The sequence below is a fragment of the Bombus terrestris genome, chromosome 3 (genome assembly GCF_910591885.1).
Source record: "Bombus terrestris chromosome 3, iyBomTerr1.2, whole genome shotgun sequence".
Lineage (NCBI taxonomy): Eukaryota > Metazoa > Arthropoda > Insecta > Hymenoptera > Apidae > Bombus > Bombus terrestris.
Genome location: NC_063271.1, coordinates 10662887 through 10676877, shown reverse-complemented (window position 1 = coordinate 10676877; position 13991 = coordinate 10662887). Strand labels below are relative to the sequence as shown.

The 13991-nt window shown below is 31.7% G+C and overlaps 3 protein-coding genes across 7 annotated transcripts in view; all 3 read right to left on the bottom strand.

The window, feature by feature from the left end:
* Positions 1–521: 521 nt before the first annotated feature.
* LOC100645405 (protein transport protein Sec61 subunit beta) lies at positions 522–2137 on the bottom strand. The gene is made up of 3 exons (XM_003394576.4): positions 1868–2137; positions 1586–1779; positions 522–1056 (listed from the first exon to the last, which is right to left on the bottom strand). Exons 1-3 carry the CDS (start codon positions 1868–1870, stop codon positions 969–971), a joined length of 285 nt encoding a protein of 94 aa, XP_003394624.1. The 5' UTR covers positions 1871–2137; the 3' UTR covers positions 522–968.
* Positions 2138–3002: 865 nt separating this feature from the next.
* Positions 3003–5261, bottom strand: LOC100645625 (tax1-binding protein 3 homolog). Its single transcript, XM_003394578.4, has 3 exons — positions 4873–5261; positions 4491–4619; positions 3003–4405 (listed from the first exon to the last, which is right to left on the bottom strand). The coding sequence occupies exons 1-3, from the start codon at positions 4927–4929 to the stop codon at positions 4217–4219; spliced, it is 375 nt and encodes a 124-aa protein (XP_003394626.1). The 5' UTR covers positions 4930–5261; the 3' UTR covers positions 3003–4216.
* Positions 5262–5855: 594 nt separating this feature from the next.
* Positions 5856–13991, bottom strand: part of LOC100649570 (Down syndrome cell adhesion molecule-like protein Dscam2) — a 308069-nt gene continuing 299933 nt past the window's right edge. The window contains exons 25-34 of one of the 5 annotated variants that reach the window (XM_048414706.1): positions 13726–13929; positions 13210–13398; positions 12906–13091; positions 12378–12825; positions 12015–12241; positions 11692–11860; positions 11378–11541; positions 10986–11088; positions 10206–10422; positions 5856–9536 (exon numbers count right to left, since the gene is read on the bottom strand). In XM_048414706.1, coding sequence (XP_048270663.1) covers positions 10212–10422; positions 10986–11088; positions 11378–11541; positions 11692–11860; positions 12015–12241; positions 12378–12825; positions 12906–13091; positions 13210–13398; positions 13726–13929 — 1901 coding nt within the window. In that variant the 3' untranslated portion in view covers positions 5856–9536; positions 10206–10211. Of the gene's footprint in view, positions 9537–10205; positions 10423–10976; positions 11089–11377; positions 11542–11691; positions 11861–12014; positions 12242–12377; positions 12826–12905; positions 13092–13209; positions 13399–13725; positions 13930–13991 lie in introns of those variants that run through there. The other 4 variants (XM_048414703.1, XM_048414704.1, XM_048414705.1 and 1 more) reach the window with 4 other exon arrangements.

Sequence of the window (13991 nt, the reverse complement as noted above, 5' to 3'; positions counted from 1 at the left end):
TAAAATTAGGTAGAATTAAAATATCATACATTAGAAAGAATTACTAGAATTTGCTATTTAAAATGATTTAGAAAAGGATAAAGATATACTATAAGGTTTTTAATTTATTTCATGTTCTTTAAGATACGTATGTATGATGTTTACTTTTATATGTGTATATACATTTTTTGTAAGTATAGGTAACGTCTTTATGAAAGATGTCTTTTGCTCTTTTTTCGATAAAATGATACGTGATTGTTCTCTACATAGTTATTTTATCACAATTGCTCTTTTCTCTCAGAGCGCTGTGATCTGCGCCCATTCAGCACGGAATCAATACGTACACGCGAGCGCGGGTGAGTTTCCAGTTAAATGGAACATGGCGCATTACGCTTTTCGTTTATATTGTCATTCATTTGTACTTGCAAAAACAATGGGCATCCTTTAAGAGACATCTTTTTAAATGCTCGAGTTTGGTATTGAACATAGGAATTTTTGTTGTAATTATATAAAGATGGATGAAAATAAAAAGAATTAGTAGATTGCTTCTTCAAATCGAATTAAGAATAATTTATTTTAGTATTGTACATTATATTATTATAATAGTAACTTTACAAACAATAACTGTCTTAGATACGATAACGCTTCTCAATGCGTATCTTCTTATAAATGTTATAAAATCCAGTTTGATGAAGATAAATGATTATAATAAGTGTTTCATGATCGCACGTTAAATTTTGGTCTTCCTTCGCGATAAAAAAGTATAGAGAGAAAGTGTATGGAAATGTAATAATTTATAACTTGCAGTGCTTTGATTCTCTTAAATGAATTGGAAAATAATATTAAAAATGTAGTATGTTTTCTTGAATCTTATTGATCTTCCGTTTTTACAATATCCTCAACTTCTTTCTAATTCATTTCAACAGCTGCACTGCACAACTCGTTCCAATTGCTTCATTTTTTTCTTAAGCTAATACCTATTTTAGATCTTAAGATCTAGTATATTTGCCCCAGATGTGAAGCATGAAGACAGATGCAATGAAGAGAAGAGACATAACAAGCACAGGCACTGGTCCTCTGTAAATAGATATTTAGATTATTAGCATTTAACTCAAATATATTAGTTCATGAAACTATTTCAACACCTCTAGAAACATTTTATGTATATATCATAAACAATATTTTGAAATTTCATTAGCACTAGAGCAAAACATGATTATTGTCAATAAATGTAATATTGATAAAATTTGAAATGGATCTGGACATATATAGTACTTACAAGATATTTCTTAGAAACATATACTTTGCAAAGTTTATTACAGTATTTCAACAGTCAATAATATCCTATATTAATAAACTAAAATATTTAGCAAGACCATTTGTAATACTAATTGTGTGTTTAGGGTTACTATTCATGCTTTATATTAATTTTTCACTAACCATATGTTTGTAATAAATGCCTTGTATATTATATATATTATAATAAATGTCTTGGATATATTTATAAAAAAATTCTGCAGTTGGTATCCAAATATTTTCATGGGCAACTATACATATTTGAATTCTATATCTCTATATTTTTTCTCAAGACTTTACGTTTACTTACACTTTGATGCCAGGAGAATCATCGGTATAAAACCTCCACATGCCATCAGAACCAGCTCCTGTGTTTCTACTCCTGGTTGAAGTAGTTGCATTTTTCCTTTGTCTAACTGTACCACCACCACCTGTTCTAGGTACTATAGCTTTGCTTGGCGATCGGCCCGGGGGTCCAACTAAAGTAGCACTAGCTGCAGCAGGCTTAAAATGATAAACAAAATATAACCATAAATTTCTACACAAAAAACTGTCTTTATTTCCCATTTAAAATTCTTACGAAAATACTTACCATTATTTGTTATGTTTCCTTGACGCTTGTTCGTCAGTAAGTGCCAAATAAGCAAAAGTTTATTTTATAATTTAAAATTTTATTTAAACTCACAATGAATTAATATGTGGATTCGCTTCACTTTTTTAAGATACGTTTCGTTATCTTATTGTGAACAACATTAAGAGAATATTGGAATAAAGTCACTTGGTCTATCGTGCAAAGCCAACCTTCCACCAATTAGTTTTAAACGTTTACTGCTAGCATAAAGCACAGTATAAAACGACGTGTCACATGCATACCATCCACGTAGTGAGCTCCAGACACGTCATCATATGCCGTTAAATTCATAGTGATGCGTGAGCGTTGATCTTTTGCCGCGTTTTCATGTGAAGAATCGTAACCAAACATTTTATCAAACTATATATAATTACAGTCTGTGAATAATATCCAATTATCTTTAAAAAAATGAGCAGTTGCATAAATAATTATTTTCAAATTAAATTAGCAAGTTTTGTAGAACTTATTAGATCATAAAATAAATAGAACACAGTACGGCAAATTTAATTGTAAAATATGGCTTGATATTAAAAGTTATCTGCTTTATCAAATTTAAAATAAGATAAAAATTAAACAAAGATATAAAAAAGATATTTTGATATATAACATAATAAAAGTAAAAAATTTTGAAATATCACGAAGCGCTAATGAATTAAGTATTTGTAATTTTATCAAATTTCAAATTTCATCGATTTTGTTAAATAAAAAAAGACTATAATGTTACATACTTATGACAGTATAGGGCATTTATTTGTTATTTACAGAATATACGATCATTAGTTTGTGTTTCACACTTTTCTATATTAATTATATTTTTGGTAATAAATAACATATAACTTTTATATAAGTATAAATCGCGCGAATTAATGCATGTAATTTGTCATACTGTGATTCTATACAAAAGATCTTAAGTATTACGTGCATGCATAATGGTCGCACGCATAATAATTTATGTTCTACAATTTTATCCTTTAATCTTTCCCGTGTTTTAGCAGACTAGTTATAAAATTATGACAACATATTACATTATCTCTTACAAAGTTGTTCACACCATGATTGTGTGATAGAATCTTGGGATATAAAAGAAAATCGTACATATCGTTACAGGAACTTTCTCCTTTTTGTTTCACTTATTGTACATTTTTAGCCAATGTAAGGTAAAAAACACGAAACTGTGTTGCCGTTGTTTACATGTAAATCTTTACACAAATGCATTCATTATTGATAAAAGTAAAAAGTTTATAAAATACAAAGTTTAATACTTCTATTGGTCTCAAAGTGTACAGTCTCAATGATTCTTCTCTTTGCGCCAATAACAGAAAATATTCTGTAAATGCTTATAAATGCAGTGGTTGCATGTAATATACAATACTTATTTGTGTAAATTAGATATACCTTTTTAATGGTATCAAAACAATGAATATTGTATGATTGTTCAGTCACTGTAGAGTATTTTAAATGCATAAATTCGAAATATTTCATACGAATCTTACAGTAATATATTGATATACTAGAAATACAAAATTTTGTAAAGGTATGTTGCATATCTAAGCTACTGTAACTTCATTATGCTTTGGCATTCTGTTATATATTTTACAATAAAGAAATACTTAAAAAATTAAAATGACTTTCTCATCCATATAATTATTTCTTTTGTTAAAAAACCAATCAGGAAATACGCTTCACTTTCTTGTCAAATAAAACTTCTTTTTGTATGTAAATATATACATAGTGTTAAGAAATATTCATATGGACCCAGCGCAGCAGTTACTGTTTGGCACAAGGAATATTGTTGCAAATTTTGATATACAATAAACATTATATAGTACGATTTTTACGCAGGCGCATCTAAATCACGCTTTTTAAGCATAATTTTACATGAATGATAGCATCATTAGCCATTATCAGAAAAACATTCCCATACAATCACATTTTTTTCAACAACAATAACGAACCATAACAGGACCTTTATACATATATATCTATTGTTCTAATGCTCTATTTTTATTGCAATTAGAAACTGATATTATGCCTGCAATGTAACCATAACAATCAGTGAGTGTGCATCAATTAACATTATGCCCCTATTATAATTGGAATCGTAAATAATTATTACAAATATGTTTTAAAAATAGAAATTAAAATACAAAGTATTTAATCATTTTGTGAAAACTAATTCAAAGATATCTTACTACTGGTCATAATCTAATACAATATTTGGCAGACATATAGCTCCAATAAATTGACTTTGTTATTGTATAGAGCGAAATAAATATTCTTCTTAGACCAAATAGATCTCTTATTTGGTATTTAAGTACTTGTCACTCCCTTACGGGCTACTAATAGATTTAATACTGGATGCTTTCTGATATATGATACTGCTTTTTTATGAGTTACCATTGTAAAATCATACCCATTGCACTGTAAAATTTTATCATGCATACGAAGACCGCTCTTTGCTGCTGGTGACCCTTCATGTACTTCAGTTACATATATACCCTAAAATATTGTAAAATATCAGTTAATAACATCTGATAATATGGGATGCATTTATAATATCCTATATCATATTAATCTCCATTACATTATCTGTATAACCCTGAGGACTTTTTCTGAAATCTTGATCAATTCCACCTCCAATTTTAAAGCCACACTTCATCACTTCTTCCCCATTTTCATTAACATCCGTTTCTTTTACCAATATAATTGGTATCTAAAAATAAAATAAAGTACATAGTAAAATTTGTTCATAATAGAATATTTTGTTTAATATTACTACATTAATATCTTTTATTATGATTATTGCATCGTATCAATTTATATTGTATGAAAACAAAAAAGAATTAAAAAGAATTTAAAAATAAAATTATATATTGTCAAAAATAAAAAAAAATTAAATTAATTATGAAGTTCAATGCCTAAAAAATACTTGACAATAATCGAACGAGTATCATTTGTATACTTACGCTTAAACATTCCATAGCAGTGCCAGCTTGATGCTGAAAAGCCATTTTCGCGCACATAATGATAAATCTTGTGTCTGATGAGATCAGATTGACAATTGCTTTTGATGATTCAACGTTACCACCAATTGCTCACGCACTATACACACCAATGTACCGATCACACAACTATTCAAAGATGTGTGTATGAAAATGTATTTAGAAAAACGTGTTATTGAGTAGCAGAAAATTTTGATTCACTCTGAACGTGAAATCAATCGGACAATGTCGTTAAGTTTGGTACACTTCAGCGTTGTTAAGATCAGTTAAGTTAAGACAATTTCGTTCTCACGTTGACAGCCATACGTATTGCTCAATATAGATAGGAAAATATCGTTCCAATAGAGTGTATCGTAGAAAATATCATTGACTAAGTATAAGATAGACTTGACATTCAATGCTTTTTCGTGTTACATGTTTCGAGTCACCTGACTCGCATGTCATTTATGTGTCACATGCGATATTATCGATGTATCATGTATCCCACCACCGACGAGGTATAGAACAGATGTGACATTCAATGCTTTTTCGTGTTCCAAGTTTTAGGGGTTATAGACACCTCATGCCATTTTCATATCGCATGCAACGTTATCGATTCAGCATAGTAGTAGAGGTTTGAATTGAAACTAAATTTTTCTATGAAATTACAAATAATGTATAGAATAAGATATTTTGCCTGTGAAAAATTTTACGATTTAGAATTCTACACTTCTGCAAACATGTATTTAATTATTCCTGTGGGTATTTTCTTAATTTTCTCGGATATGGTAAACAAGGCGTTGGATACAGGATAAAGGTTGCCGAATGCAAAGAAGTAGTGATATGGAGTGGGAAATATTGAATATAGGATGTTAGTATTGGATCGTGTATATTAGATATGGGGTAGAGAAGACTTGAAATTGGGAAATGAAATAAGGAATACGAAATGACAATGAAACTTGACGCGATAAATGTCTGTTCCTCTTTATTAACAAGCTGAGTTAGCATACCTTGTGAAACTTTGACACTTCGATAAGACATTCGATTGTTTTATTCTTTTTTTTATATTCTTTATTTTATTTTCGCGTTAACCATAACGGACGACGATTAATTTTATCGGACTCGTCCACGGATAGTTATACGAGGATATGATACATAAGTTCTAAGGTTCACGGATCTCATGTATTATACAAATAATTCGCTGGTTCGCAGTAGCTGCGACGAGTTTCTATATCACACGCATCTCACCTATGCACGCGTTCATCGGACGCACACTCGAAAAAACAATTGCGCTATTTTTTGTTTTCGCCTAAATTTTCTTCTAACTACGATCACGCATTTCTTTTTTTGACTTTGAAAAAAATTTACTAGAAACCATACGGTCGCTGCCATCGTACGTTTTGCGCACGATTTATAAAATTCGCCATGTCCGTTTGTCAGACGAAATATGTATTTATGCACGTATAATAAATTACGTCGTTATCTCGTAAGAGGGCATACTCCGCATATTTGATGTCTAAATTATGAATTTTTCTCTAAGGGTTTTATAATTTAATTAGTTAAGCATATGTTGCACGTCAGTAGTAAGGCGCGTCATTAAAAAATGTAAAAAATTTAGAGAACATTGGAATAGCCCTTAATAAATACACACAGTAACTCACAAAAGTATTTGAACACTTATCATAGAAAACTTTTATATATGTACTGTATATTTTATTTATCTCAAATTTTACCAATATAATCATGACAGTCGAGTCTCATTAGAGATGCTAATGAGATTTCAAAATGTTTCGTAGAACACAAAAGTTTATAAAAGATTTCTACAAATGTTCGAATTGTCATTCACTTTCCTGAGCTACTGTACATGATAAATGTGCGACATATTATTGAATGTGACGTTAGCGAAAGAGGAACTTCGGAAGTTGAAACTGTAGTCTAGTAAATTCCTGTAAAAAATTTGAAATGGGAAATTGTTACATTTAAAAGTTGATATGGCAGTTTATTGATTAATTTTTAACTAAATATATCAATATAAATATATTAGTACCATCGAATTCGATAGTTTAAATAGTACTTTTATACTGTTACTTATTAAAAAAGTTTGTGTATTAACATTATTACGAACAACCTAGTCTGTTAAAAGTTTTCGTAGAAATATATTATTCATATAGAAAATGAACTTCTTTCCCTCTCTTTTCTTTTGGATAAAATGTACAGAGCATGCCCTCGTTTGTGAAAGTTCTGAAATTATGAGCAGTCGAAAAACGTACGGTTTTAGACGTCATGATAACGATATCTCGTTTAATTATTACGATTAAGGCAATAGCCTTATAAATTAATAGTCTTTGGGAACCGTAAACTCTGTTTGGCAGAAATCAACTTAAGCGTAGTTAATTAGCCTCAGTCGCATCATTTTGAGAATACGATGAGTGAGACTTTAATTGCTTATCGACATTTGAAAATGCCTTATCAGTCCGCGTAATGGGTAACTTATCGATCATCGTGAAAGTCGTCCGATTCGATAAGTTTTGCTTCGAACAAAATGTTTCACCTTTTGTTTCACTATGCATTTCAAGAACAAGCAATTTAGAATTTTTTACTCGCGCTCTAATAAAATTCGTATTAGCTTTCATGGAAGCTAACCTTTATCCTCAGAAACCGACTATCGATAAAAAAATTTCCTGTTTGTTGCTCTTCCTTCGTTTCGAAACGCATGGTCACGAAAGGTTAAACATTAAAATATCTATATAGAATATTTCGCGAATGAAAACAACGTAATACTTAAAGCTATCTTTTGTCGTTAATTAATAATCGAGCTCATTGTATGTCGATAAATTGTTCACCCTCTAAATATGATGCATACATGTATGTACATTTTTAAAACATACCGTTAAATACTCTTTCTCACTCACACTTCTCGATCTTTGATCGAAAATGCGCGTTTTGACGCAAATATAATCCTCGAATTATTTTATCAACATAATTAATCAAAACGAAATGTTGAAACGCACAGTCGTGCTTTCTTAATGCCGATATTTAGGAATGTTGTTGCAATTAGCACTCTGCGTAAAGCGGAAGTTGCCATGATGTATTTGGAGATTCGTTTCTTTCTTGAAACATCGTTATATTATATTTTCTTATTCTTATTAATTTATGTAACGGTAATTTCACAAACGATATTTGTATGAAAAGAAGGGAATATATAGATTTTTTTATACTAAAATGTAAACAGCGTCGATTTAGTATAGTTGCCCTGAATACACTGAAATAAAGTTGCATTCATTCTTCTTAATTCTTTGTCAGTATAATAGAATTACAATTGTACTTAGTTATCATATCATTAGATTTTCAATGAACGCTTCATGTCAGCTTTTTTGTTTTATGATATAAAGCGAAGACCACAGGTAAAAGACACGATACATTTTAAAATTCAATAATCAATTCCATGTTACTAAAACTAACCTTTTAAGTAAGTGTGGAATCACATATTTCTTGCATTCTACTGGACATTCCAAAAATAATTCATCAGTTGCTCCTTTATATAATTTTAAAGATATATTGCCCGTTTTTTTTAGACATACCTGTGCATCTAACAAGTTTAAAATCAAGAAGTTAACAAAGATGGACCTGTCATATTCTTTTCATGTGCTGTTCAAGTATAATAGAAGCGACTATACAATAGATATTTAAACGATGTTTCTCGAGGATAGCAGCAAACGATTCTCGATACCTCACTCTCATCATGCCTCTTCAACTATACAATCCATGGTAACAGTGTGACTAATGATACGTACAATCTATACTATACAGTAAGACGATTATACACGTGTGTAATCCATCATTCCATCTTTAAATTGACTTGTAACACTCTGTTGATGTTCTTGTTTCTTTTTGTTAATCGCTGTTGCAGAATCTTTCCAGGAATGATTGCGTTTCTTGCTCTCACGTAATGTATGTGGTTGGGATTTAAAAGATGAAATTCTTATATAGGGCTAAGGACTTTTGTCGATACTTTCACATGTAACTGGTTCCTGTCGTTTCGCGATTGGTCGATCGGAAAGAACTGCGAATAACGCAACGGCAGTATTCGATGCAACGATGAAGCGATCGTTCAGACGATTTGTCGATAACTTTTAACAGGAGAATGCACTGAGAAAAATGTTTAAATATAGAGAAACTATAGTTTTAACCTATAGGAACATTTTGTATATATACATATACAATATTACATACGTATGTATACAAAATGTTGTATATGTATTGCATATATGTATTGTATATATACATATACATATACATATTATATTAGATGTTATGCTAACACTAATTTCTCTTAAGTAAAATGGACATTATCTTCGAAATGTTAAACGCTCTTCTCAGTGTTCCAACGTGAGCAAAGATTTTTATTTTTACGACGAAAATCCCTAGTTAATTCCGATTTTGACAAGAGTTATAACCAGACTTTGTCAGTTGTCGAAAATTACAATTTTTCATTGTACGTTGACGTTTCTGTAAGACCCTTTGATAGTCAGAGGATTCTTTAAACCTCTGTTTATACCTTTTCATGAAGAGTTCCGCTAGAATTGCTAAATCTTGATCATACATGTATAGTGAATTCTTGCCTTTCTTGTTCCTTTCTTTGTTGGTACCTGAAACGAAATTGTGTAATAATGTTTTTAGTCGTACTTCAAATTGCAGGAGGTATGCTACTTTTCTTTAAATACTAATCTATCTTTCAACGCTAAACAAGCTTTGTGTTATTGAAGCTTTTGCTAGATTAATATGTGGCGTGAATTTTTATTTGAGTTCGACTGATGATGCTTTTCGGTGTAGCTTCTTTAATCCTTAGAAGACATCTGTTCTATTGAAACCTTTAGATCTAGTTTGAGAGTCTTGGTATAAAATAAAATTTATAGGAATCCTGTTTATTTATAACTCAATAAAATTTTACCACATTTATTCTGAGAATTCGATGCAATGGTAATTTTGGTCTGAATATCATGATTCGATCGTTACTTGCAAAGGGTTCGATTAGGATTTTTATAAAATACATTGAATTAACTATAACATCTATTGACCATAATAAGCAGTATTCGAAGTTCTTGAAGCAAACCTTCGATATTAAATTTGGTTTGCATTCATAAGTACATATTGAACTTAATCTCATCATTAATAAATATAGTGGTGTGTAAATACTTTTGGTAACTATCGTATATCTCCTGACGAAACTCATTGGACAGGATATAGTCAACCAAAATTTCAGAGGCCTTCCCAGGATTAACATGAGTAGAGAAGGGAATCTCAACGTGTCAGCTTACTACGGTCTACGGAGGTTCGTGTCGATACCTAGCGAGCATAGATTCGACGGCCTCGATCGGCAGTCTACCCAAACTGCCGCCGTGGCGGGTCCCGGTCGACAGATCTTGCCAGTCCCGTTCACGATCACGATCACGATCACGGTCGCACTCTACGTCGCTCAATTCGCGGCTGTCGCTAAACCCGCTTGGCGGCAATAACGTCATGTCCTCCACCGAACTGCACAATGGATCAGAAACACAACACTTAGAAAAATAAGAAATTATACATAATATTATATTGGAAAATATTCTTATCGCCATTCATTAAGAAATTGATCTTTGATTCGAGTTTGACTAATTATTCTGGATCTGGTATTTAATGGTTAAATAAGGTTTAAATTAGATATTTGTATAATCTCAGTAGATCCAGATTAATTTAGAGAAGTTTGAAAGAATATTGTTATTAAATATTTTATATGGATATAATTACTTCATAATGATGAGAGATTATGATGATATATATATGAATTTAATCGTCAAGGAATTTGATGAAATTTATGAAGATGTACGATACGATATCTTGAAGTAATAGAAAAATGTAATTAATGTAGTAGTAAGAGTGAATTTTTATGAAATGTATTGCATATGAAGGATTTTAATTCTTTTATTATCATCGTGATTGTCCTTATAGACGTTACATTTTTCTATTATTTATGAGATATGAGATTGATAAAATCGTGATACGAATATTGAACATAATCAGGACTGAGTGCTATGTGGAAACAAACAAACCTTGGCTACCTGCGAGTAGACCGGCTCGGCTGTCGGCTTCGTCGTCTCGCAAGTGAAGGTGAGCCTTCGTTGTTGGATTCTGTACTCGATTCCACCCCTCGTGAAAATACATCTACAGAATGATTTTATGCAATTAAGTATGTAATCGTAAATTTACCAATCTATAGACTTATTCTATAAAAAAGCAATAAATTAAATCAAAAACTGTTTTTACAAAATTACTGCTTTAATTGCGAATCTTTCTAAAAATTTAGAAAATAACAAAATTTGGTAGAAAATTCGCGTCATTCAGGGGGCAAAGTAGAAATATAAAAATTTGAACGAAACAGCAGGGTTATTAATAAATCAAAGAAAAAGAGTGAATTTCCAAGAGGAACTAGAAACAATATTACAAAATTTACCTCTGCAAGGCTTCACTGGTACCCTGTAACTAGGTCCAGCGCACTCTCCGCAAGGGCTTCCGGACGTGTCGCTTCCGGAACCTTGACGACTCGAGCGCAGCTTGCTCTCCGCTTCTGCGATGCTTGGGAAGTATCGTTGCTTGTGCCACCTTGGAGTTTTAGACCTGAACGTGAAAGAACACCAGAAAGAGGAAGAGAAAAGGGTTTGGGAGCAGGATATCAAGCTTTCTTTAGCAAGGAAGTCGAGCAAGGAACGTTTACTCTGCCTAGCATGCGTTTTAAATAATAGAAAAGGGTTGAAAGAAAACAGTTACCTTTCGAAGTCCACGCTGGACCTCTCGTAATCGATCGTGTTGATGTCTTCGTTCTCCAAATGTCCAAACGTTTTGAATTGCATCGTATAATCGAGTGTGGCTGTTGTTACTGAACGATTTTCTCTTCCTGGTACGCTGAACGTGGCGTACGGACTTATTTCGTACATTTCTACAAGAGAGAAAATGATTGTTAGTTAATGTGTGTAATAAGAATGCAAAAATATTATCTAAAGATCCCTTTAGAAAATTATATTTTTAATATAAGACTCTAACTTCTTTCTATTGAATCTAATTCTCCAATTTGACAAGTGATAAAAACAAACCTGATCCATGGTCGTTAGACTTATGGTTCTCTTGCTTCACTGGCGAACTAGTATAAACCTGATGATTCCTTCTATTATCACGTTCAGCAGTGGACTTTAATTGCATGGTCGACATACAGCTTGAAAGATGATGATGTTGCTGATGCTGCTGCTGTTGCTGAACCAAACCCAATCCTGACTGTTGATTCTGTTGTTGTCCAGGAAGAATTTCTCCTAAGTAATTAGCTCTAAAAAGCAGAAATAATATCATCCTTAATCATAAAAATATTTATTAAATAAATGACAATTTTTAGAATTTATACATATTAATTTATAATTCAAATTTTATATATAACTAAAATTATAATTTTGAAAATAATATACCTTCCACTGCGTTTCAGCATTACGTATCCCAGAATGGCGGCGCAAATAATTAGCACGATTGCACAGACGAGAGGTACAACCACGTAAAGTACTTTATGATTAGGTATAGCTTTTTTAACATCGTTTTCCATAATCAGGTCATTCGGAGGACCAATACTAACGCCACTGAGAGTGGTCGTCGCGAATTCCATTTGCGTTTGCGTGGATCCAGCGTCATTATGAGCTGTCAGACGTAAACTATACCACGAGGCAGTCTTTAACTCTCTTATGACTAGATCTTCTGTAGCACGACTTGCCACTAAATTCCATGGTTCAGTGCTGACACGTCTACGGTACTCTACGGTGTAATATTGAATCGGACAACCACCATTTGGCCAAGATATAAGATTTAATTTGACAGAGGTGCCATTGGCAGAGATGATGTCTCGTTCTTTTGGTAATAAAGGAGCTATGAGAAAAATTTAGGAAAGTTATATTGTATTTTAATAGGAGATTATGTAAGAAGTTAAACTTGTATTAAAAAGTTACCAGTTCCTTTGGTCGTGGCACTAATTAAAGGACTTGGATCTCCAGTGCCCACACGATTATGAGCTGTTAAATGTGCCAAGTAGGAAGAGCCGCATTTTAAACCTGATAAAATGAATTCAGTTTGTTCGGGTGATAATGTGATTTCTTCCCAGCCACCCTGGTCCCTTTTGTAGCTTAACACATAGCCTGATAAAAGTAATATTTTTATATCAGTTTTATTAATTATCATTAATATTAGAAATAATATCATTCTATCGTTTGATTATTCTATTACGATTTTTGATATTCTATATTTCTAATATACCTTGAATAGTAGCACCACCATTATTAGGATGGTTCCACCTAAGTCTTATGCTATTCGTTGTTGTATACTGTAGTTCTAACATTGGTGCTCTGGGAGGCATCACCACGACCAATGTGTAAGTGATGGAATCGTCACCGAATAAGTTGCTAGCTGAACACGTGTAATTCCCAGCGACTGATTGTTCTAATCCTAAAATTTTTATTTTCTTTAATTTCTTCGTTTATATATTTTTTAACTTATTCAAAGTTGTCTGAATCTTACATAACACTTTAAAGTTGCAACGATTCTTTAAAATTACTGATTGAATGAGTTAAAGTACATATAGGTATATTAATTGAGAAACTTTCTGAGGGGGCTCGTAGGTTTATATGTATTGTATATTATATATAACTAAAATTATAATTTTGAAAATAATATACCCACGATCAAATACATATATAATTAATCATTTTATCTTATCGATCCCTTCAGCAGAGATTTTTTCAATTATTCTTAAACCGATATTGTTAAACTAACCACGAATATTGAGATGACCATCAGCAGTTAATTCGTAATGTCTTCCAGTAGAAACTTGGCTATTTCGATATGTCCATATTGGACGAGGCGTAGGATTACCCACGACCAAACAAGACAAGGTAATTGATGATTTAATCGCTCTTCTTAATAATTGTGAAAAAGACGCCACTCTAGCTGGAGCTGTGGAAACAATTTTATTAAACCCTATTATGTATATTTAAAATTATCCATAAATTAAACAATTTACAAAGAATATTCTATGAGTA

Excerpts from the sequence above, each read along its gene's own strand:
- LOC100645625 (XM_003394578.4), bottom strand. The coding sequence starts at position 4,929 with ATGTGCGCGAAAATGGCTTTTCAGCATCAAGCTGGCACTGCTATGGAA. Across the intron at positions 4,620-4,872 it reads CTGCTATGGAATGTTTAAGC|ATACCAATTATATTGGTAAA; the intron begins GTAAGTATACAA and ends TTTTATTTTTAG. Across the intron at positions 4,406-4,490 it reads CTCAGGGTTATACAGATAAT|GGTATATATGTAACTGAAGT; the intron begins GTAATGGAGATT and ends ACAATATTTTAG.
- LOC100645405 (XM_003394576.4), bottom strand. Across the intron at positions 1,057-1,585 it reads GATTCTCCTGGCATCAAAGT|AGGACCAGTGCCTGTGCTTG; the intron begins GTAAGTAAACGT and ends ATCTATTTACAG.